Source organism: Sphaerodactylus townsendi, linkage group LG03 (genome assembly GCF_021028975.2).
Source record: "Sphaerodactylus townsendi isolate TG3544 linkage group LG03, MPM_Stown_v2.3, whole genome shotgun sequence".
Classification (NCBI taxonomy): Eukaryota; Metazoa; Chordata; class Lepidosauria; order Squamata; family Sphaerodactylidae; genus Sphaerodactylus; species Sphaerodactylus townsendi.
The window spans coordinates 19,505,776-19,531,462 of record NC_059427.1 but is presented as its reverse complement, the minus strand read 5'-3'; the positions used below and the strand labels follow the sequence as shown (position 1 = coordinate 19,531,462).

Sequence of the window (25,687 nt, the reverse complement as noted above, 5' to 3'; positions counted from 1 at the left end):
GGGGGGGGTGAGCAAGCCAGGAGGGGGGCGGGCTGGGGCAAGCAAGCCGTCGGGCGAAGCAGGGGGCGGCCGAGCGAGCAGGGCGGGCGCATCCATGCGCTTCTTAGAATGAGTGGAGTAAAAGGTAAAAAAACCCTAATATATACAGTGTTATCTTTATTTTAAATGTCAAAAATTATTTGCGGCTCCAAGTGTTTTCTTTTCCTGTGGAAAACGGGTCCAAATGGCTCTTTGAGTGTTAAAGGTTCCCTACCCCTGCTCTATAACATTTGTCATAGGCAAAGAAGCACCGTCCCTCTCTGACAAGGGTGACGGCATTCTCTGTGGGATAAGGCAGAGGTGGGATCCAATCAGTTCTCACCACTTCTCTAGAAGTGGTTACTAATTTTTTCTGAGTGCCAAGAAGGGGTTACTAAAGCAACCTCCCTGCCCAATAGGGACTGGAGGTACGTGTGTGCGCGGCGGCGCCACTGTTTGAATCCCACCACCATCGGAACCTGTTATTAAAATTTTTGGATCCCACCACTGGTTAAGGGATGATGCAAATTCAAAATAAGAAATTCATGGAAATGTTTAGAATCTGCGGAGTGGGGGGTGAGTGCCCCCATACAGTGGTTGCAAGGGGGGGGGGGTCCTGGTCAATCCCAGAATGCCTGGAGGTGCAAGTCAAACATTCTGCTCTTGATTTTCCTTAAATGCTTCCTGCTTCAGTGAAAACTCAAAATTGGAAACGTTACTGGAACTGGTAACGCCTGTTGAGAAAAATGCCTGTTCCAGCAATGAAGAATGCAGGAGACGGGAGAGGCTGAGGATGAACTCCTCATTCAACTATTTCACGAGGAGAACAAAAAAAAGAAGAGGGGAAGGTACTCTAATGGGATGCTGCCCTGTAGAATTTCTGAAGCATGGCAGCAAAATACACGATCATGCACCTTTTACCCAGATACGATTCTTCATACTGTTCTTGTTCTTGCCTTTTACTGTTTGCTCCAGATTTATGATTGTTTTCCTGTGGCTGAGGTACAAAAAACCCCAGTTATCGCAAGCTTATATCATCTTTCGTTCAAAGGTTTGGTACGTAAGGCGACAATATATTAGTAAAGGTTGTAATTGTGTGTGGATCAGAGGTGGAGCTACCGAGGGGCTGGAATGTGCACAATGCACCGGACGCTTGTCTTGGGGGGCGGGAAATCACCCCGTTCCCCCCAAAGAGGGCTCCCTCTCCTCCTCCCAGACAACGGCATCTGCAGGGGAACCGATCTCCCTGGTTACCCTCTCCAGACCCCGGCTCAGCCGGAGCTTAGCCTTTCTCCAATTGCAGGAGCAATTGGACGAAGTCCCCCTGATGGCTCGACGTACGGTTTCGGCCAGACGCCTGGAGGTGCATCAGGACTTTTTTGATCCTGGTGGTGGAGTGTCGATGGATCGTGCCCCTCAAGAGAGGCATGTCAGGGAGCTACTCAAGTAAATTATGTAACCCAGCCCGGCATCGCAGACACGACTCGCCCACCTGCTGCAACCGTGCCCAATGCTCCACGACGAGAAGTTCCATTGCGGCAAGGGAGAGTCTTGCTCCCGGTTCAACCACTGGCCCCAGCAGTACCCCAACAAAGACAGGCACCGGCAGCTGGTAGAGGATATCCTCATCCTGCTATTCCAGCGCGTTTCGACGGAACGGCGTCCAGATTGCCATATTTTATCCTACAACTGGACGCACATATGCTTGAATTCGATGACATGTATCGATCTGAGGCGGAGAAGGTGCGAGACATCGGATCTGTATTGGATGGGGATGCTGCTAACTGGTTTGTGGAATTGCATGAATTAGATGCGGGCCCCGAACTCCAAACCGTGCCAGCCTTACTTCAAGGACTGAGACTACACTTTCAGGATCCTGAAGAAGTTAATAAAGCCATCAAGACAGTCAAAACTCTGAAGCAAGGCAACAAAACCTTTGCTGAATTCGCTCGAGAATTTCGTCTAGCTGCCAGCAAACTCCCCGATTGGCCCGAACGCATGAAGTGTGAATACTTTCATGATGCTATTAATGAAGAAATTCGTAAGTGGGCAGACCTGGTACGCGAACCGCAGACGATCGCCGAATGGATTACCGTTGGCAATCTCATTGCGACCCGACTCACCAGGGCTGCTGCAGGGAAAACTACCTCCACCAAGGCAACCCCTACTTTGACAGCTCCACCAAAGAAAGTGGCTGCGGGGCCACCCACAACCGAGTCCACCTCTGACCGTCGCCGCCACCTTGGTTTATGCTTATACTGCGGAGGTCTTGGGCACATAGCTGTCAACTGCCCGAAGAAACAAAAACCACCGGTCCCTGCTCCTCGCAAGCCAACCGCGCGTAAACCAGGATCTCGTGGACCCCAAGGATCCGCACAAAACACCTACGATGCTGATTTGGAGACCGCCGAAGACACCGAACAAGGCGGCGTAAGCCTTTCATCGGACCCTCCAGAAGAGAGTCCTGCGCCAGATGCGGTGAGTGAAGGGGGAGCTCCCATTACCTTAATGACTACTCTCACTAATACATCCAATCACACTCATATCCTAGCACGGGCATTAGTAGATTCGGGCTGCTCCCATTGTCTCATGAGACCTCAGGTGGCTGAGCAATTGGGGCTTGAACGTATAGCTTTGGCCAAACCCATTCCCTTTACACAAATGGATGGCAGTCCTTTAGGGACCGATGGCCCGGCCCGATTTAAAACCCAACCAGTACTTTTACGTTGTGCTGAACACTGGGAGAGACGTAGTTTCATCCTGGCTCCAGTAGCTAAACATCCGATAGTCCTGGGTATGCCGTGGCTCCTCTCCCACGAACCCACCATCCTTTGGGGGCAACGCATCGTCCGATTCACCGACCCTCCTTGTGGGGGCCATATGCATGAAGGGGACCCCCCACTAGAAACTCAGGATCATCCAGCGGAGAGCCAAATCATAGTGCTCGAGATCGACCCAAAACCTGAGTTGGTGGGGGTCCCCAAGCAGTATTGGGATTTAGCCAAGGTTTTTGAAGAAAAGGAATGTGATCAACTACCCCCCCATAGGGATACCGATTGCAAGATTCTTTTGGTTCCTGGTGCTCAACTCCCTAAAGGCAGAATATATCGGATGAGTCCGACTGAGGAAAAGGAGCTTCGTGCCTTCCTCGATAAAAACTTAGCTCGCGGATTTATTCGCCGCGCCACAAAAAGTACCCATGCAGCCCCTGTTTTGTTTGTAAAGAAAAAAGATGGCACACTACGTCTTTGCACTGATTATCGTGGTTTAAACGCTGTCTCTCTCTCTAATAAATACCCCTTACCCCTCATCAAAGACTTACTCGATGCATTGGGGAAGGGACGTATTTTTACCAAACTAGATCTGAGAGAAGCCTATTACCGAGTACGAATAGCCGAGGGATATGAACATTTAACAGCATTTAATACCAAATTTGGACAATATGGATATTGTGTAATGCCCTTCGGATTGTCCGGGGCCCCGGGGGCTTTCATGGCACTTATTAATGATGTCCTACAAGACTTTCTGTTTAAAGGAGTAGTAGTGTATTTGGACGACGTTCTTATATATTCTCAAACGATAGAAGAACATGAACGCTTAGTCAGAGCTGTGTTGCAACGTTTACTCTATCATTCCCTCTTTGCTAAACTTTCCAAATGTGCCTTCCATCAGACCTCTATGGACTATCTTGGCTATCGGATCTCTCCAGAAGGACTGGAGATGGATCCGGCTAAAGTAGCAGCTGTGGTCAATTGGCCTGTCCCCACCGCTCGCAAGGAACTCCAATCCTTTCTAGGTTTTGCCAATTTTTACCGTGATTTCGTGCCGCAGTTTGCCAAAATTGCTCTGCCGCTCACCGACTTGCTACGCACCAAAGGCAAAGGACCCTTGGCATCCAAACCTGGTACTTCCCTTCCCTGGTCTCCCACTTGTCAAGAATCGTTCCAAGCGCTCAAAACTGCGTTCACTACAGAACCCATTTTAAGGCACCCTGACCCCACCCTGCCTTTCGTAGTTCATGTTGATGCTTCGGACAAAGCCTTGGGAGCAGCTCTTTTGCAGAAAAATAAAGATAATAAACTTGTACCGTGTGCTTATTTATCAAAAAAGTTTTCTGGACCTGAACTTAATTGGACTGTTGGTGATAAGGAAACTTCGGCCATTAAAGAAGCCCTTAGTACGTGGCGGCATTGGTTAGAAGGGGCGACCTCTCCCTTTCAAGTTTGGTCGGATCACAAAAATCTGGCGGCTTTGTCCACTCCACTCAAAATGTCCGCCAAACAACTGCGTTGGGCTGATTTCTTTTCTAGATTCAACTTCACTGTTCATTTTTTCTCTGGCAATACCAACAAACTGGCCGATGCCCTCTCCCGCCTTCCAAAGGGGGCGGATACATCTTTACGTTCTCTGCCTCGTACCATCCTGTCGCCCGCCCAATTGGGATTGGCGGTCACTCGTTCCCAAACGAACACTTCCCCGACACCCCCCTCACCAACAACACCAGATATTGTATCACCGTTTCTGCGTCAACTGCAGGAGGCGGGACGACAAGGTGTTCCCAAGGCGTTCCCCCTGCGGCGCCCCCACACTTACCTTTGTCAAACAGTGCAGGCTGGAGAAGCGGCCTGTTCCCTTCAGGCTAAAAAAGGCCTGGTGGGAACTACACTTCCCAGGAGACCTTGTGAGCCCCAGGGTCTAATGGGAAGTGTAGTTCCCACAAGGCTGTTTTCTGCCTGAAAGGAACAGGCTGTTTCTCCTGCCAGGGGTGAGGGGGGGGCAGAGCACCACAGAGAGGGGGGTCAGAAAACACAGAGTGTGCACCGGGCACACTCTGGCCCTGCCAATTATGTTACACTGTCTGCTTAAACCTGTTCTTCCTGGCTTGGGAAGAAAGGGGGCTCTTATGGGTATTTTCAGATCTCTCTATGGTCGTTTCTCCACTTACCTCGACCAACGGTTGCTGCGTGCTACTCCCAGCACACGTCATTTCTGGCGCGCTCCCGGGCTTCCCCACAACAGCGCGGGGTCATAAAAAGGTGCCATTTCGAGGAGCGCCAGGAATGACTCGCGCTGTGGGGGCGCGACAGTGGTAGCATCGGGGCAGCTGCGTTGTCGCTGCCCCTGTAGTGGGGAGTGCCGGGGGACCCCGCGCTACTTGGGGAGAGTAGCGCGCAGCAGCAGGTAAGTGGGGATAAGACCTATGGTTCCTTACCTGCCAATATCCTGCTATAGTACTTCAATAAGGAATATCATATGCTAATCCTGAGTTCTTCAATTGAGGCTATAGTCACGGGACACAACACTTGAGTTTGTAAGGTGGAGCAGCATTATTGTCCCAATTTTACAGATGGCAGGCTAATGCTAAGAGAACACAGTGAGTTCATGACAAATGAGATCTGAGCCGGTGCCTCCCATAATTGTAACACAACCCCTCAGCCCCTACATTGGGTGAGGACTTAATTTTGCTTAATTTTGCTTAATTTGCTTAATTTTGCTTAATTTTGAGACCGTTTTGCCTCTGGTGTGTTCCTGTAAATGGGAGTTTTACAAGATCCACATTAAACATGCCCTTTTCTTCTCAACAAAGATGGTGGCTCTTGTTTATTAGAACAAATGTCAGAAATTGCTGGCACAAAATTCTTTGAGGGCATTACAAATCGAGCTACAAGTATTGGACCTGTTTGAAGGATTTCCGAGGCCGAACCTTACCAGAGTTTGGTTAGCCTAAGCAAGCCAAAATACGCCTAAGCCAAAATATGATTCATGATTTGGCGACTGACAAATATGCATGTTCCTAAGTTTCATTGTTTGAAAGACTGCCCAAGCTAAAATATGGTTGATGATTGACAAAAGTGTAAGTTGTGTAAGATTTCTTTGTATTGTAAAAGTTGTAGTTACTTGTACGTTTGAACGATTTTGGGGGGGTGAATGATAAGAGAAGCATTTCTGTCTATAAATTACATAATCAAGATTTGAAAATCATCATTGTCTTAGGACAGTGGTGGTGAACCTTTGGCACTCCAGATGTAATGGACTACAATTCCCATCAGTCCCTGCCAGCAAGGCCAATTGGCCATGCTGGCAGGGGCTGATGGGAATTGTAGTCCATGGCATCTGGAGTGCCAAAGGTTCGCCACCACTGTCTTAGGACAAGTGAATTAGCCTTTTGGGTGTAAAAGTGGATTGACTGTACCTATACAGTGCACCCACCGCATCATAATGTTTTGAGTATGGAGAATTTACAAATTTTAAGACAGCAGCTCTATGTTCCTAGCCCTGATGCAGCATCAGCAATGTCTCTTTGTTGTGCTGGCAACTAACCTGGATAGCTTTAAAAAGGGCTTGGACAGATTTATGAAGCCGATCTATGGCTACCAATCTTGATCCTCCTTGATCTGAGATTGCAAATGCCTTAGCAGACCAGGTGCTCAGGAGCAGCAGCAGCAGAAGGCCATTGCATTCACATCCTGCACGTGAGCTCCCAAAGGCACCTGGAGGGCCAAATCCAAATCCAAATCCAAAAGCTTTATTAGGCATAAAAACCAGTGTGTGTCCAGAGTTCCAGATACAATAAGAAGATCATTATTGCACAACTTGCAGTACAGAGTAAAAATATAGCAACAGCTTCAGAGATTTCAACATTAGAGTCATTTAGAAGCTTAGCCATTTTTAACTTATCAGAAAGGAGCATAAAATCCTGTTGGTAATACAGTTCTCAAATCTGTTCTGATGTTGTTGTATTTTTGAGCAGTGAAGCAGAATATGAGAAAGTGAGTCAATTGTACCAGGACAAAATCGACAGCAACGCTCGTTTTGTGGAATACTAGAGAAGCGACCTTGAAGATGCACTGACGGAAAAGAGTTGCACCTTGCTGTAGTCATGACCCATCTGCAATTGTAGTTAACAAGTTGTTCCACCTGCAGGGCCACTGCGAGCAGCAGAGGGCTGGACTAGATGGACTCTGGTCTGATCCAGCAGGCTAGTTCTTATGTTCTTATGGGTGGCATTAGCGTAAGGGGGTGAAACGGTGCCCAGGTAAAAATGCCTGGGCAATGCCCCCTACCCCCATTGGTTCCTGCCCCCGTGAGCCCCCCCCCCCACAAGGCCATGCCTCTGTCCCCACGTTCCCTAGTCCAGCCAGCTGGGCCTGGCTAGTGGGGTGGGACTGGTCAAGAGTGCCCAGCAGTGGCTGGTAAGGCGTGGCAGCAACTTCTGCCAGACCTGGCGGGGCAAGGGGCAAGGGATGTGATGGTGATTTTACACCCCCCAGATGACCCCAGGGTGCGGCGCGCCCCCACCCGCGGCCAGAGATGACAGCAGACATTGACTGGAATGTTTGGGAATAGCTTTATTTCTGTCTACGCCGCCTTAATTGAGGATTTCGGCCAGGTGGTGGCTGACGACCACATCTTAGGGATTCTCTGGAAAACTTGCAGCATTTGACTCTGGGGAGGTTTCAGTGGGAAGTGCCCAAGGTGGTTGCCCATTACAGTAATCCGTATCACAGCACACCATGTATAAAGTAATATTGTATTTAAATTTTACTAGTCCGAATTCGTCACAGGCCTTTTTTGTAGAACACACACTAATCATATTATGTTTTCCTGCAGGTGGAAGAAAAAGCAAAACTGTAAATACACATGCATGGTTCATGTAACTTTTTGAAATGGAGGGTATTCAAACGGTTAGACTGGGTGAACAAATGTGCTCTTGACATCATAGGTTCTGAGAGGAAAGGGTTAAGACAGTTGAGGGCAGAGGCGAGAGTGTGGTGTGGCCCACTGGGCCATTTCTGGCAGATTATATAGTGCTGGGTTTTCAAACTAATTTCTTATGGGTGCTGTGTGGTTTCTGAGCTGTACGGCCGTGTTCTAGCAGCATTCTCTCCTGACGTTTCACCTGCCTCTGTGGCTGGCATCTTCAGAGGAGCTGATAGTAGGAATGGAAAGCAAGTGGAATATATATACTGTGAGGTCAAAAGGTGAGGCCATCTGAATAGAGTAGCCTGGCATGTGAGTAACAAAGAAGTCTGTAGCATGTGAGTAACAATGAAGACAGCAAGGTCAATAGGTGAATGCATCTGAATAGAAGTATCCTGGTCTTTGTTCCCTTTGATTGCTATTGTCTGAAGCCATCCCAGGTTTGTGTGGATTTCGATTAGTCACTGTCTTGATTCTAGAGTTTTTCAACACTGGCAGCCAAATTCTGTTCATTTTCATGGTTTCTTTTTTCCTGTTGAAATTGTCCATGTGCTTGTGAATTTCAGTGGCTTCTCTGTGTAGTCTGACGTAGTGGTTGTCAGAGTGGCCCAGAATTTCTGTGTTTTCAAATAATTTTCTGTGTCCAGCTCCACACAAACACAGACAATATACAACTATAGACAATAGCAATCAAAGGGAAGAAAGACCAGGATACTTCTATTCAGATGTATTCACCTATTGACCTTGCTATCTTCATTGTTACTCACAGATCCTCTGAAGATGCCAGCCACAGATGCAGGGAAACGTCAGGAGAGAATGCTGCTAGAACACGGCCATACAGCCTGGAAACTACACAGCACCCCAGTGATTCCGGCCGTGAAAGCCTTCGACAATACATTAATTTCTTACGATTGCCAGATATGTTATAAATGTGACTTGGTTGAGCCAGGCGGGGGGGGTGGGGGGGCCCAGGGAGGCTGTCTTGAAAGGGCTATTCTCACGCATCCATGAATCCAGCTGAAGACACGAACATCCCGATTCCTAGTAAGCCTCTAGAATAGTGGCGGCGAACCTTTGGCACTCCAGATGCCATGGACTACAATACCCATCAGTCCTACAAATGGCCATGCTGGCAGGGGCTCATTTTAAACCGAAGTCCATAAATATCCCAGAGTGCCAAAGGTTCACGCCACCATCAAGGGGCTTGAATCACCCCAAAGGCTGCATGATTGAAACCCAGGATCTAGTGTCTGCTGCACAAGGTGTCTTGTGCAGAATCCTGGCATAAATTGGCTCACCATTCATGCAATCCGCCCGCGTCCGACTTCCAATACAGACAAAATCGGCGTTCACCTGGGCACCTTCAAAGTAACATAACTCCTGGATTACTTGTATTCGGACCCACCACAATATTACAATATTGTGTGCAAGAGTAGCACCAATGGGGATGTTCGAGGCACGATGGGGGCATAGCTGGGCATTCCGGGGATGGGGCATTCCTGGGCAGGGCTGTGGCAAGGACGCAGCTGCTGCGCCGGTCCTTGGGCGGGAAACGAATGCACGCAGGCGCAGGCAGCCACGCACGCTGGTGCACCTCCTGCTAGACTGCTTCAAGTTCTGCGCCTACTGCTGAGAGGAGGGGCGTAACTAAGGCCAAAATCACGTGGCAAAATCACCAATTAGTAACCCCCTCTCGGCACACACAAATATTTAGTAACCTACTCTCGGGAACCTGTGAGAACCTGCTGGATCCCACCTCTGCCCCAGAGTTGTGATTTCATCAATCGCACCTTAAATCTAATCAACTGCCGAATGCTCCCCACATTTGACACATCAAGTCATCATCCATAACATTGTTTTCGCCCAGAGGACAAGAACTTTCTTTTTGGGGGAAGATGAGCTCTCTTTCCATTGCTGGAGGATCTCATTTTCCTGTAACTAAGCAGCCCACCCTATGCCCATTATGTCTGAACGGTCTTTGGTTTGGTTGCACTGGGTTTCACCTGCTCTACCTCTCTTCTTGGAATTCAATGCGGGCATTGGACTCTGCCCTTTTGGGCCCTTTTTCTCTACAAGACAGGCAGCTATTACCCTCCCTGCAATGACCTGCATCTTTTCCAAACCTATCCCCTCATCTCTTTCTAAATCCTAATAATCTCCCAAATTTTCTGTGTTAGTGTTTTGCCAGTTGTCCAACAGTACACTAATTATTGTCTGCATATTTTATTTTTCTTAATAAAAATTGTTAAACTTTACCTTTGGATCTCTGGTCATTTTCTGATGCGCGCGCACACACACACACCAGTAAACAACCATGGCAAAGGTCTCAGTTACTCCCTCTCACAATTCTGCCACGCTAATTTCCCATCCCCAAGGGGACAGACCCTACCATTTTGAGTTACAGAAGGAGTGGAGCAGATGACAATGTACCTTTGTAAATACAAAAGGCAGTCGTTGAATGGAAATCCCTCCAAGCACTGAGTGAAAACTCAGAAGAGGCATCACCCCTCTCGAGCCTACATACTTTACGTTTACTTACAGATCATTCATCTAAGATGGCAGACATTTGGTCTTGCCAGAGGCCATAGACAATGGGACTCCTTGGCCCACAGCTGTCAACTGTGTTTGTGTTTAGATAACAGAAATTGGCTTTTACGGGGCTGCATCCTAAACAGGACAGATAGCTCCAATACAAAATTCGTCTGTCCTCGGGTTTGACAGTGGTTCAGAAGCCAGTGAGGAAGACCGAGCAAGGAAGCTTCCATGATTCGGCAGGAGGTGAGTGTCAACCAGTGGCATAGCGCCAAGGGGGAGGGGGGCATTCCAGGGGCATCCAAGGCCAAGGGGACAGGTGAAGGCGTGGTGGGGGCACAGGGCGCATGCACGCACAGGGCGCCATCCCCCCTCATTCCAGCCCTGGTGGGAACTCCTTGTCAATGCAATCAACCTCCAGTATGTATTCTTGCTTTGCACAAAGAAATGACATTGGATAATAGGAATTCTGCATCTGTCAACACATTGCTAGTTCAATGTCACAGTCGGGAGAAGAAATACATATTCAAGAGATTCTGAGACAGTAGCTGAAGACCACTTTCAGGTTGTTATTCTAGGATGTATATGGGAAGGGGGTGATTGTGGAACTTACCTACTGGGATTATATTTCCGCATCTCGGATCTTCACCACGACCCTTGCACTTGCCTGCTCCCACTAAACACTTGTCTACTTTGAATTTTAGGCATGTTTTGCACATCAGACTTTTTACTGTGAAAGAAAAACAGGTATTCTTAGAAAGGCAGCGTATGCAGTGCTTAGAGAGTTGCATGAGGATAATGGACACCCAGAGTTCAAACCCATTCAGCTCTGAAGCTCAGATGCCCTTGGGCCAGTTTGTCACACTAATCTACCATACAGGGCTGTTGTGAGGACAAAATGAGAAAGCACCTGAGACAGCCTGAGCTCCTTGCAAGAGCAATGGACCAGATCTGGTCAATGAAAGGCTCTTAGACAGCGTAGAAGGGGGAAGGGGGGGAGAGTTATGGGCAGACAAGGGAAAACAAGTACATTCTCTTTTTTTAACAAATATGACATTCTTCTGTTCAGGACTGTACCTTCCACCTCATCTAACAGCATAAATATCCCGTTTCCCTCACGTAACTCACCAGCAGTAACGCAGAGTAGAACAGCAAAAGCCAAGAGCAGAATTCTCTTCATCTTCAGGTTTTTTGCCAGGTGGAGCTGAGGATATGACCAATAAGGCAGGCGGAGGATCTTCGTCTGACCAGGGAGCTGCTCTCTAGCATTAGGACTGCTTGAAGGAGAGAATATATCTCCTCATGAGACTGGAAAGAGCCAACAGGATGAGGCAAGAAGGTGTGGAAATATCTTCTTACTGAAAATGGCTAATGAGATCCTCTTGTGCCCTTCCTGCAACAGAAGGAGTTGCATTATTTTACGGAATACTTGCATATATTAATTATCTTCACACACAAACATTTAGTGTTGAAAATTAGTCGCCCACTTAGCAGAAGAGAACTTATCCAGCTGTCCTCAACCAGGGCCAAACATTTTTCAGTCTTGGTCCAGCCTGGTAGAACGCTCAGTCAAATTAGACAAAGGCCCTGCGGGACCCAACATAGTTCTGCAGGGCCTGCAAAATGGGGACGTTCAGCCAGGTTTACTGTTGTAGACAGTCATAGTTCTGCTAATTGGGTTCCCCTCCCTCCCTCCCTCACTTTCCCCCTTTCCCCCCTTTCTTCTCTTCTACTCCATTCTCCTTCCCCTTCCTATACTTGCTGCTTTTTCATCAATTTAGATCTTGTGGTTCCCCACACTGCATAAGAGTCAGCAATCATCCAGCATCTGGGACCCCTTAATCAGGGTTCCACTATAGTTTATTAAAAATGTAAAGCTTTAAATATAAATGTATGTTATTGGTGGTTTTAATTACAATAATTTTATACTTTTAGCCATCCTGTGCCCGGAAGGAAGGAAGGAAGGAAGGAAGGAAGGAAGGAAGGAAGGAAGGAAGGAAGGAAGGAAGGAAGGAAGGAAGGCAGGCAGGCAGGCAGGCAGGCAGGCAGGCAGGCAGGCAGGCAGGCAGGAAATCAACAGCTTTCAAGCCATCACCAGGTACCATCCATCAAAGCTTGGGAAATCCTATTGTCAATCCTGGCCTTCAACAATGAAATGTTCAGCTCACACCTTCGCTAGAATCTGACACCTAGAAGGGACTCAGAGACTTGGAGATACTAGACCAGGGGTCTGGAACCTTTTCTGTTGAAAGAGCCATTTGGCTCGCTCGCCCGCCCGCCCCCTGCTCCCCCCCCCCGCCCGCTTGTGTAACCTCAGCTTGTGGGTTCTGTGGGGCAGAACCTGGAATGAGTTTGCAACAACAATTTTTAAAAACAAAATGGTTTACTTTCTTAACACATAACATATAACATCAACATTTAACATCACATTTCAAGGTCCTGTTCAGGTTGCATTTTCAAGTCCTTATATTTACAGTCTACTGATACTGCCAAGTCCAATTCTTCTTTGCAAGTGGGTTGGCTCCTGAAGACTCCAAGGGCTTGATGAACAGGATTCAACATGATGAAGGTTTCCAGGAGAACTCTCACCCATTACAAATCACAAAAAAACCCCTGAAACAATAAACTCCAACATTTACAACATAGCAAAAATAAACAACTACCTTCCCAGTAGCTCCCAACAACATTGCAGTTACCTTAACAAGGTGTTAAGGGCTTATACAACCAAGGTCCGAGTCTGGTAGCCTTGTCTCCTCCAACTACATGAGCTCTGCAGCCTTCTTCTGCTTTGGGTCTCCACTCCTTTCTGGGTCAACCCATTCTGAGCATGGGGGTTACACTTGCTTGCCCCACTTGCCCCCCCCTTGCTCGCCACCGGGCTTCGCTTGCCCGCCTCCCCGCCTCTTGCTTCTGCTCGCCCCCCCGCCTCTGCTTCATCACTCTGTTTCTCAAGCAGCCTCACTCGGCCCGCTATGCTTTTATAAGCACTGAGGCCCGGGGCGGGGCTTGGGGAAGCATGGCCACACCTCCAGGGGCAGGTGGGGTGTGCGACCCCCCCTTAAAAATCTATACCTACGTCCCTGCTTGGCATAGTGGGAGATGAGTCCATTTTGAGGGTCTGTTTTGATTCAATCTGGAAGAAGGAAGTGGCACATTGGAGTTCTATCATGATGTTTGCCATTGCCATGTGGAGCTGCCTGAACAAACATCCCAAGGTAAATGGGGGGAAAAGACCAGCTATGGCAATTTTACAGTGAGACGTGGTAGAATTGCATGTTGTCGTGTAGCTGATCTTGCCCAATAAAGAGCCTTTGTTGGAAAGAAATCTTTTTAATCTAATGACAGAAATCAGCATGGAAGCACTTAGGAATCTATTAGCAGAAATAGGCCCCAAGACACATATTCAGATGCCCCTCCTGCTACTAGCCAAAAACCACCTTGTCACCGGTACACTTCCTGAGCAGTTCCGAAGTTGTGCATCAGTTTCCAAATGGGTAATCATCATCCCAGCATGGAACAGGTTTCTTTGAAGCTATGAGCAAGGCAGAATGATCTTCGAATAAGCAAAGTGATGATACAGGCCAGATGGAGAGAAGAGCGACAGAGTCTGTTACATAAACATTTCAGTACAGCCGGAGATAAACAAGGCTGCATCCTGACTGGGACTCATGGCACAGAGGAAGCAGGACATGCCACTGGTCTCTGCGATCCATAGACCTCCACAGTCTGAACATGTGATTGCAGGCAGGTGACAGAGGAAGGGAGTAGTCGTTTGCCGAATGGCTCTAGCCTCAGGAGCAGAAAAGCCATCTCTGTGGTATCCAAACCTTGGGTCGGAGGACTTTAGATTGGCAATGCAGAAAAGAAACTGGAGCACGGGCCTTCTTGGTGGGTAATTCCTAAAAGAACAATCTGATAGCCTTGTACCAAAGGAAAAGTGAGAGGAGACTCCTCCAACAGCTGGGCAAGCTAAGAGATCAACAGGTCACCACGTGCAAAGGGAGGATAGTCTCTGGATGCCTACACCCCTCAGAAGATGGAATTCAGTGGAATTCACAGGCTTGCGTGGTCATTCTGCCACGATTGTTAGAGCTTGGATGATGAGTGAAATGTTCCGGGGAAGCAGCCTTAGGAAAGGTTCAGTAGCCAAGAGTCTGGGGGTGGGGGACATTTTTTTTCAAAATAACAGGCCCCCAACTGATGACACTACCACCCTGCTAACGTTGTCATCCTCTTGGTAGGAGCGGAGGGAAAAAATGGACCTCCAGAGAAGAGAAATCCTTACCTGGGAGATAGTCGGTGGTCAAGGCACTGTCCTTCCCGGAACCCAGTCCAGGAAGGGGGGAAAAAGGTGTAAGTCATGCCGATCTCTTCCTTCCATGTGCTGACCCTGGGCCTTGCCAGACTGGTGCCCCAAAGTGACCCCATGAGTTGCTTGGCCAGCAAATAGGCCATTCTACACAGGGTTTCCCCCGCCACAAATGCAGCCAGCAACCCCCAATGTGTGCCAATCTCTGAAACCAAAAGAAGCCACAGAAAGAACGCACGGGAGGCAATTGGCCATCCTGCCTGGACTGGTCCCTCAGCCTGCAAAGGGAGGGAGAGAAAGGCCAGAAGGGAAAGTGGGAAGTGAGCTTTATGTGTGGGGCTGTAAAATGGTTTATTGCTTCCAGAGTGCAGAAGGGAAAGCCATAGAGGGCACTGCCCATGCTCTTACGAGCCTGAATATGTGTGTAAAAGCTTTCGGTCTTTTCTTCAGGCTAGTACAGGGGTGGGCAATTATTTTTTTCCATGGGGCCGCATAAGAAACAGAAAATATTGTGGAGGGCTGGGCCAAAAGGCAGGGGGGCGAGGCGCTTTTGAAAGCCGCGCAGAAGCCGGCAGCCAAGGCAACCGGCTTCTGCGGGGCTTTCAAAGACGCCTCGCTCCCCAGCAAGGCAGGGGGGCCAGTCAGGGTCATCCGGCAGGCTGGATGTGGCCCCCGGGCCATATAATGCCCAGGTCTGGGCTAGTATGTAGAAAATCCCAGCAGCAGGAGTTACACAGAGAGGGTCAATTAATGGAGATAAATCCAAGGACATGCTGAGCGGCACAAAATAATGACTTGGGCAACATTCAGCTGGGAAAGGGAGTGCCTGTTGGGCATTTGGGGAAGGAATGGAACACCCTTCGGGTACACAGCACAACCCGAAATTCAAGGCATCACTGGGATTCTGGAAACTGCTGCTGAGGAAAGTTTCAATTCCAGCCATCAAGAGTGCAGAAGGAGAGGAGAGGGGGGGGGGGGCAGCCAAAGTCCCCATTGAACCATTTGCTGGAGAAACTGAAGAACTGAAGCAGAGGAGGAGGGAAATGAACCCAAGTGGGAAAATAGAGTCCTGAACATGCAGAATAATGCACTTTCAATGAACTTCCAATGGACTTTGCAGCTGAATTTGACTGTACAGAATAGCCAAATACACTTGGAAACAATTGTGAAAATGGACTGAAAGTGTATTATTCTGCATAGACGGAACGAGCCAGATTGATGCCCTGTGGAGTCTCTGGAGGCAAATCACCATCATGCTGTTTCCACACAGACGCTGTTCTTCTCTGCTCCCACTGCAGCTGCCAATGCTCAGGCCCCAGAAATGGCAACAGAAGAGTCAGGGGAAATCTTCTGTACACTTTCCAGGCCTAAGTCATCTTCTCCTGACATTTCCCCCCCAAGTCACCCGGTTAGCTTTTTCTTCCTTTTCAACAACTGGATAGTTCCCTACGTTTGTTTTAAAAGACAGGCAGCCTAATCCAGAGCTCGGGGGGGGGGGGGGGGTTCCAAGGACAGTGTTTTTGTAGCACTGCCATGCCACCTTCACGAGACTATTTGCCTTCCCCCCCCCCCCGCCAATCTGGATTAATCCGTATGTCTCTAGCACTGTTGGTTAGCTATTAAAATACTAAGGGCTTACACGCTTGCACACCCACAATATCGAATCATATTTCAAACACTGACTGTGCAGCTCTACCTCGTAGTTCTCCAGGTTGGATCTGGAGATCTTCCAGATTTATAGCTGGTCTCCATACTCCTTCTGGAATAGCACAGCCGACCTCTGGGCCGAGGGGGCAGTGCCATGCCAAGGGGAAGGAGGCAGAGCCAAGCGGGTGAGGTCTGGCCAAGTGGCTGAGGGGGGCGGAGGCAGGCCGAGGGGGGCCGGGCTGGGCCAAATGCGGGGGGGGGGGAGAGGAAAGGTGTGGAGGGTGTTCTCAGAGGTCACCGAGATTCTTCAACCCCCTTTGTTTTTCTAAAGGCGAGATTGTTTCTGTCCCCCATGTCTGTGCTTCCTTTCACTACAGTGTGGACACAGAGGAGATTATCCTATTCTTCTTCCCTTCATTTTCGCAACAACCCTGGGAGTTCGGTCAGCCTGCAACCTTGTGTAGCACAACTGGAATTAAAACCCAGATCTCCTTGGTCTCCTGTCTTCTTTCACAGATTGGATATATCTCACCCTCCCTATCTGTGCAGTTAGCCCTCTTCTGACTTCTTATGAATAAAGGAGAGGGACAAGGTGATTTGAGCATCTTGGGCAGGGGTCCCCAAACTACGGCCCGGGGGCCAAATGTGGCCCCCTGAAGGCATTTATCCGGCCCGCCAGCATGGCGGCGATGGCTCCATTCATGTGCAGTGGGGGCTCGAGGGAGAGGAGGAACCGGCCCCAACGGCTGTTGATTGCAGTTACATGATGGCACCCCCAAATCTCCATGAATTTTCTGACCCAGAGTTGGAAACCTTACATGTGGCAACTCCTGCTCCGCCCTTCACCTCTCAGCTACTCCATGTGTTGCTCTCAGGCTTTCTGTTCCGCCTCACTCCCATTGGCATCAGCCAGGCTGGCAAATTGCTCGCTGGCTGCTAGGGAGGAAGAACCCAGGAAGATACCTGATCCTGGGTTAGATGGAATGCTTCATTGGGAAAGTTCTGCTTTTTTTTTTTACAGGGGAAGGTATTCCACAGCCTCCCCAACAATATTTGGAGCAATATAGTTTCCCCCCCCCCCACACACACACACAAACATACATTTTCTTTATTGCATCTGCACAGTGAATTGAAATTTTCATGAAACTTCCTGTTACAACCAAGATTCTCAAGGACGGGCAGATGATGGATAGATAGATAGATAGATAGATAGATAGATAGATAGATAGATAGATAGATAGATAGATAGATAGATAGATAGATAGATAGATAGATAGATAGATAGATAGATAGATAGATAGATAGATAGATAGATAGATAGATAGATAGATAGATAGATAGATAGATAGATAGAAAGAAAGAAAGAAAGAAAGAAAGAAAGAAAGAAAGAAAGAAAGAAAGAAAGAAAGAAAGAAAGAATGAATCACCCCTCTGCCCTGGTGTCACATAGACTTCACAGTTAAAACATACTTGCCAGCTAGTACTGTCAGATGCAGGTCTGTGAAGTGCATAATCCCATGGAACTGCCTGCTTCCATTCCAAAACATTCCTGCTCAGTTTAAACAAACTCTCTCCCCTTTGTGTGTGGGGAGGACCTCTCTGCTGAGAGAGAGGCTGGATATACCAAGACCTTGTCAGACTTGCCCAAGTGTGCAGACAGCTAGGAGAAAGGGATGAAGTTGCATCTTTTACCCAATTCTCCCCAACACAGTAAATTGCTCGGTTTGAACACAAGAGACCAATGTTGATTTTCTCAGTGTTACCAGGAATGGTCTCTCCCCTAAGGGCCTCCTTTCAAGTCACAAAATAACAAAAAGGCTTTTATGAGCTCCAACAAACTCAACCAATTCCACAAAGTCAACAAGGCTACATGGACACAATATAGAGCAGTCCACAGGAGGTTGGTGGTATTTCTTTAGAGGTTGCTGGGTGAATGTGTGTTCCTGCATGGCAGGGGGTTGGACTGGGTGGCCTTTGTGGTCTCTTCCAACTCTAGGGTCCTTTCCGCAGGGGCGGTAAAGAGCGCCCCAGGGAAGCTAAAAACAGCATCCCTAGGGAGGGGTTCGCACGGCCGCCGCTGCTGCATCGCAGCAGCACCAGCCTCGCAACCCTTGAGTGGCGCGAAGATGCTGCTTCCAAACCTCGCTCCCTGAGTGAGGTTTTTTGGAAGCAGTGGCTTCCAAACGCTGCCGTGCGAACAGCAGCTGCTGGAAGGCGCCATTCCCCCCGCACCATACCTGAACGCTTACCTCGTCTCCTGGCTTCCGGCTCGTCGCAGAGGCCAGGGGACACGCCCCCCCCCGGCCTGTGACTCCAGAGCCGTCGCTTCAGCCTGCAGGGGCATTTTCCCTGGCCTCAGCGACGAGCAGGAAGCCAGGAGACGAGGTAAGTGTTCAGGGACGGCGCAGCCTGTACAAAGGCTGCGCCGCCACCTGCCGCCCTCCCGGGACCGTCTGTGCGAACGGTCCCGGGGGGTGCATCAGCGTTGTTTATGCAGATGCACCCCTGCACCGTTGCGGTGCGGAAAGGACCTATGATTCTAATCATATTTTCCTTTTGCTCTGCTAAATAATTATGTGTATGCAGCAGTTAATGAGAGGACTATCTTTATACAATAAGTGGGATTAAAAATGGAATGAATCAAAAACCCTAAATTGTGTTAGATTTTTTAAATCTTCCCAGCCTCTAACAGCCACTTTACACATTGAGGGGTCATGGCTAAAACACCCACTTCCTACCCCCATGAAAGTACATACTGCAGGGAACCTTGGTCAATCACAGTTTTTCTGCAGCATGCACCTGTAGTAAATATACTTTACTGTGTAATTTAAAACTCCAGCCTCAGCATATAGGTATACAAACTGGAACATATACAGCAGCCAAGACTGTACAGAAAACAGACTGACATTTTGATGGGGGTATCACATTGACAACTTGATCACAAAAACAAACATAGAAATATTTGTTACTCATTGTGACTGCTTTCCATGTCCCATATAGTCAGACTAATCTACCATGACTTTCCAGAGGCCATGATGCGGCTGGCCTCCACGCGGGCCAGGGCCTTTACGGCTCTGGCCCCGGCCTGGTGGAACACTCTTCCTCCAGCTGTCCGGGCCCTGCGGGATCTTAGCGAGTTCCGCAGGGCCTGTAAGACGGAGTTGTTCCGCCGGGCCTTTGGAGGGACCAGCCGCTGAAGGTGCCCCCCCTCCCTGTTGGCTCTTGACATCTGGGCCTTTTTCCAGCTAATGGGACTTGCCGTCTCTCCCTCTTGGGGAGGATTTTATAAAAACAAAATGGGGTTCGCTGGACGCCTCCTATTATTATTGCTGCTTTAACTGTTTTAGCTAGTTCTATTTAAACCGTGTTTTACGCTGTACACCGCCCAGAGCCCCTTGGGGATGGGGCGGTATAAAAGTCCAAACAAACAAACAAACAAACAAACAAATAAATAAATGATTCATTACCACTGAGATTTTATTGCATTTTTTTATTTCCAGAGCTTTTGGCGGGTGCCCCTACCCCAGTAGGCCATGGCATAATATCCAAGGTGGAACCTCTATAAGATTTGTCATAGACAAAGAAGCCCCTTCCCTCTCAGACAAGAATCACGACAAACTTGTTGAAGCAGCAGATTTACTCGGAGTAGACCACCTTGCAGGATGCAATGTAGACAAGAACTGACAGACACACAGTCACCAGGGCAGTTCTATTTATTGCTATCTGCTGACAAAGTGCTTCGCCAGACCACAGGTGTTTTCAGGCACACATCACTCTGTTGTCTGTGCTATCTATATACAAATGTGGTACCAATCAGGTGCCCTTACCTTATCAGGTTTTGCACATGGTACATGTTGTGCACTCAGCCCTAATTTGCACACGGCACCTGCTAGAAGGAGGGTCCAGCTGTCATTTAGATTTTGCTCATCTAAACACATGTTCTGACATGTGTGTTATAAAAGGCCATTACTTAGCCTAGGGAAAATTTCAGAATCTGGAGAGAGTTGAGTGAGTGCCCCCTCACAGTGGTTTCCAGGGGGGTCGGGTCCATCCCAGAATGTCAGGAGGTTCAAGCAACAACATACTGCTCTGGTGCCCAATTGATTTTTTTTAAAATGCCTGCAGTTTCAGTGAAAAGCCTGGTTAGGGACTTGGCTGGGAGGAAAGGAGGTAACATCACAGAAAAAGAAACACAAGAGAAGCACCAGGAAACCCAACAGCACCGCTAACCAGAGATCAGCCCCCCAAGAGAAGTTTGTTGTTTCAGAGGATGGACTCTATGGTATTATATACCCCTCTGAGGTCCTTCTTTTCCACAAATCTCACCCTCCCCTGGAGTTAGGAGTGTGCATTATTTTTATTTTATTTATTTATTATTTGAATTTATAGACCGCCCCATCCCAGAGGGGCTCTGGGCGGTGTACAACAATATCAATATGTATACAACATGTAACAAGGGTCACAATAGTGACCGTTTACTAAAATCCATTAAAACCATTAAAACCCATTTAAACAGCGGTCAAAACAAAACAATAGTAACAGCGTCCCATGACCCAATTCATTAAAACCTCCCCAGAAGGAGGGAACGGCTGGGCTCCTCCCTAAAAAGGATAACAAATATGTATATAAGAATGGAACTGTAAAAAATTAGGGAGCAGAGGAGCAAAGCAAAGGAGGGGGGGGAATTACTCAGCCAAGGATACACACTGAAATGGCTTGCTCAGGCTGGTGCAGTGGTTTCCCAGAATGATAATACCAATCCAGGATTGTTGGCATAACAAAAGCTCCAAGCAATCCATCTTTTGTTTTTTTTTTGTTTTCTGGTTTTTGTTGGTTTGGGTTGTTGTTGTTTTTTAAAAAAAGTTTTGATGCTTCCCTTCCAAGCAGCGTGACTTTTATTTTTCTTTGTTTCTACTGATTTCCTGGGCAATTGCCATTCCCCCCTTCCAATCAGATGCTTGCAAGGGAGCAGCTCAGAGCACTCCTTGCCAATCGCCTTTGGAGACAGCCTGTGGAGAACTTTGGGAAAGTGGTCCCTCACTTTCTCCTTTCTGGAGGTGGTGCTTTATTGTTCTGGGCAAATATCTGGGCTGGAAAAATAGAAAGCTACAAGAAGCCTGTTCCAGGGCACTCCACTGCAGGGTTTTTTTTTTAAATTCATTTTATTAAATTTGTATCCTGTCCTCTCTGACCAAACTGAAGCTCAAGATAGTGCACATTGGGTCACTATCCACTCACCATAAGCCGCGGGGTCACCTCTTTAAAAGCCACGGGGGTCCTGGACGCTCCCCACATCTCCGGCGCTCACTGCGCGGCTGCCAGGGATTTACCTCTCTCCCGCCTCTTGGCCACGCGGCAAATTAGCTCCGCTAAAAAGAGCAACATTATTTGACATATAACAGTAGGGTCTGTCCCTACCCTACCCTTGCTATCCTTTCTCTGCTCCCTGGTGTTTTTCTCAGTAGTCTCCACAAACTGCCCACACAGAAGTGGCACAGAACAGACATTGGTTGGAGTGTTTGAGAATGCATTTATTTCTGTCCACACCACCTTTAACAGTTCAAGAGACCAAACAATCAAATACAATGTATAGAGGATTTCGGCCAGGTGGTGGCTGACGACCACGTCTTAGAGATTCTCTGGAGAACTTGTAGGATCAGACTCCTGGACGGTTTCATTTAGAAGCGCCCAAGGTGGCTGCACATTACACAAATCCGTATCACAGCAGACGAGGGAAAATCCAGGGACGTGGTCTTTTTGACGTTCAAAATCTTCACAGCTCGATACTGTACCACAGAAACTCCACATCTTCTTTTCATCTGCAAGGGAAGAAAAAACAACAATGTAAATAAGGTTCCTGTAACTTTTTTAAAACAGAAGGTATTCAGTCCATTAGACTGGGTGAACAAATGTGCTTTTGACATCATGGGTTCTGGGATGAAAGGGTTAAGACAGTTGAGCACAGAGGCAAGAGTGTGGTGTGGTCCACCGGTCCATTTCCGGCAGATCATCTAGTGCTGAGGTATCGAACTCATTTGTTACAATTGCCAGATATGAATATGAAAAACAGAGCGCCTCTTTTTAGAAAGCGGTGCTCTAGCGGTTGCCCTGAGACTGAGGTAAAGGGAAGGGAATAAATGCAAATAATTAGTAGAAATTGTATTGATAGGAAGGGAACCCCCTTTCCTCTTTCTAACATCTGTGGACCCTGCCGTTCCCCCTCCTCCCTCCCCCCCTTCTTTTCTCAGGGGACTACTAGTAGGACGCCATCGGTATTTCTGATATTAGGATGCTGCATTTTAATGGGGGTTGATTTTAATATATAGAGCCTTATTTATTGACTATTTAAAACTTAATCTTATTTGTGCTCTATCTATTTGTTTGTTCACCGCCCTGAGCCCTTCGGGGGAGGGCGGTTTATAAATATAATAATAACAACAACAACAACAACAACAACAACAACAACAACAACAACAACAACAACAACAACAACCTCTGAAGATCAATGCTAGGAGGCGGCTTCAGGGGAAGATCTTGGCCTCATTGCCCTGTTTCTTGGCCTTCCAGGGCATATGGTCAGCCACTATATGAAACACTATGCTGGACAAGGCAAAATACTGATTTGATCCAGCAGGGGACTTCTGAAGTTGAGCCCAGAACTCCACTGTGAAGAAAGTGTCTATATTCCTTTAAGTTTACTTAGAGATCATTAATCTAAGATGACAAACGTTTGGTCTTGCTAGGTCATAATCAATTGGACCCTTTGGCCCTCATGGAAGTTGTAAACTAGTTTGTGTTGGCTTTTACATGGCCACATTCAAATCCAGAAAAATAGGTGTTAACCAGTGATGGGATCCAAAAATTTTAGTAACAGGTTCCCTCGCCAGCCCCCCCTCAGCAAAGGGGGCAGAGGCATACCTAGGCAAACCTGAGCCCTGGGCAAAACCTGAGTTGGATGCCCCCCCCATGGGCAGCCACCCCACCATGACCCCCCAAAATTTTTTTGCACCAGGTCATTTCTAAAGCATCATCACATTATAGAAAATGCCCCAACTCACAAATCTGAGCACAGCAATGGTGAAACACACAGGTTCTTTGATAGAGACTGGTGAGATAAAAGGTACGAAAGGCTGAGAATCAATGAATTGCAGTACCTGAAAGGGATTAACCCAGTTCAGGGAGTTACATTATTAGTCGCAATTGCTACATGGAACCTTCACGTTCAAAGGCAGGATGCCTCTCGGGGAGGCGAGGGCGTAGAGATGGAAAAGCGGGCCCAATTAGTAACCCCCTCTCGGCACACACCAATAATTAGTAACCCACTCTCGGGAACTGGTGAGAACCTGCTGGATTTCACCTCTGGTGTTAACTACCAAGAATGTTCAGGTGGGGGGTCATCTCCCTCTTTGAGAGCTAGAGAATTGAAGGCTATAAAACGCTGACCCGATGCTAGAGACTTCAGAGACTCTTACAGAGATTCATCCATTCATTTACCTGCCTCAGGCTGGATACCTTTGCATGGTGTTTGTATTGTTTTTTATACTGGGAACTGGCTAGAGCTGAGAGAGACCTGATTGTATTCTATTTTGTTTTCTTTTTTTAAAAAAAAAACTCACCTGAGTGTATCTGGATAAAGAACCCTCGTCTCAGAATGTTACTGAAAAAGGGGCACCCGGCTCAGGGCAAGCCCCCTTTTCCCTACACATAGTGGCAGCTTTTAGGGGATTCTAGTACTCTGATTTATTGTGACAGTTCCAAATTTTGCCGGCATGAAGGCTGGTTTTCCGGGTGCGATCAGTGAAGCAAGGGCAGGAAGAAGGTGATGATGAATTGGCAGAGATCCAAGTTATGGAAGTGGCTTCCCAAGTTGCTGAAGCTCAGATACATTCGTCGTCTGTCCTCGGATCTGACAGTGGTTTGGAAACGAGTGAAAAGGATAAGCAAGAAAACTTGCATGATTTGGCAGGAGGTGAGTGTGAACTCCCTCTCAATGCAATCTCAGCCTTCAGTATAAATTCTTGCTTTGTACAAAGGAATGACACTGGATAATAGGAATTCTGCATCTGTCAGCACACCCCTGGTTGAATGTCACAGTGGGGAGGAGAAATAGATATTCAGGAGATTCTGAGACACTAGCTCAAGACCACTTACAGGTTATTATTCTGGGATATATATGGGAAGGGGGTAATGGTGAAACTTACCTTCTTGGACTATATTTACGCATCTCGGATTTTTATAAGGAACCATGCACATATCGTCTCCCTCTAAACACTTGTCTACTTCATATCTTTGGCATGATTTACATATCAGACTTTTTACTGTGAAAGAAAAACAGATATTCTTAGAAAGACAGGACCGGTATATGCAGTGCTTAGAGAGTTGCATTAGGATAATAGAAAGCCAGAGTTCAGTCCCATTCAACTCTGAAGCTCAGATGCCCTAGGGCCAGTTTCTGACACTAATCTACCATATAGGGCTGTTGTGAGGATAAAATGAGAAAGCAGAGACCGCCTGAGACAGCCTGAGCTCCTTGCAAGAGCGGTGGACCAGATCTAATCAATGAAAGGCTCTTAGACAGCGTAGGAAAGCGGGAGGAGAGTTACGGGCAGACAAGGGAAAACAAGTACATTCTCTTTTCTTAAGAAATTTGTGGTTTTTCTGTTCAGGACTGAACCCTCCACTTCATCTAACAGCATAAATATCCTGTTTCCCTCACGTAACTCACCAGCGGCCAGACAGAGTAGAACAGAAAAGACCAAGACCAGAATTCTCTTCATCTTCGGGGTTTGTTGCCAAGTGCAGCTGAGGATATGACCAATAAGGCAGGCGGAGGGCCTTCTTCTGACCAGGGAGCTGCCCTTTAGCATGAGGACTGCTTGAAGGAGAGAATATATCTCCTCATGAGACTGGAAAGAGCCAACAGGATGAGACAAGAAGGTGTGGAAATATTTTCTTACTGTAAATAGATGAGATCCTGTTGTGCTCTTCCTGTAACAAAAGGAGTTGAATTATTTTTGGGAATACCTCCATGTATTATTTATCTTCATGAAACTTCCCCCCATCACCACACACACACAATTTAATTTTGAAAATCAGTCTTCCCCCTTAGCAGAACAGAACCTATCCAGCTGTCCTCAACCAGGGCCAGGAGTTTTACAGTCTTGTTGACCCAGCCTGGTAGACCTCTCAGTCAAGTGAGACCAGGGCCCTGAGGGGCCCAGCACAGCCCTGCAGGGCCTGCAAAATGGGGGTGATCAGCCAGATTGAAGACAGTCGTGGTTCTTCTAGTTGGCTTCCCCTACCTAACCCCTCACCCACTTTCCCCATCCCCTCCTTTCTTTGCTTCTACCCCCGCTGTTCTTCCCCCTTCTACATTTGCTTCTTTTTTTAATCCTAGCGGATCTTTATAGACCTTGTGGTTCCCCACACTGTATATGGATCAGAAATCATCCAGCATCTGGGACCCCATGATCAGGGTGC

At 47.7% G+C, this 25,687-nt stretch overlaps 1 protein-coding gene across 2 annotated transcripts in view; it reads right to left on the bottom strand.

Annotated features, from left to right (window-relative positions):
* The window catches only part of LOC125428988 (prostate and testis expressed protein 4-like), an 85,558-nt gene extending 60,135 nt beyond the window's left edge, over positions 1–25,423 (bottom strand). Inside the window, exons 1-3 of one of the 2 annotated variants that reach the window (XM_048489688.1) lie at positions 24,933–25,423; positions 24,409–24,525; positions 21,816–22,026 (exon numbers count right to left, since the gene is read on the bottom strand). In XM_048489688.1, the coding sequence (XP_048345645.1) occupies positions 21,836–22,026; positions 24,409–24,525; positions 24,933–25,074 (450 nt within the window). In that variant the 5' untranslated portion in view covers positions 25,075–25,423 and the 3' untranslated portion in view covers positions 21,816–21,835. Of the gene's footprint in view, positions 1–21,815; positions 22,027–24,408; positions 24,526–24,932 lie in introns of those variants that run through there. The other variant, XM_048489687.1, reaches the window with a different exon arrangement.
* Positions 25,424–25,687: the final 264 nt, after the last annotated feature.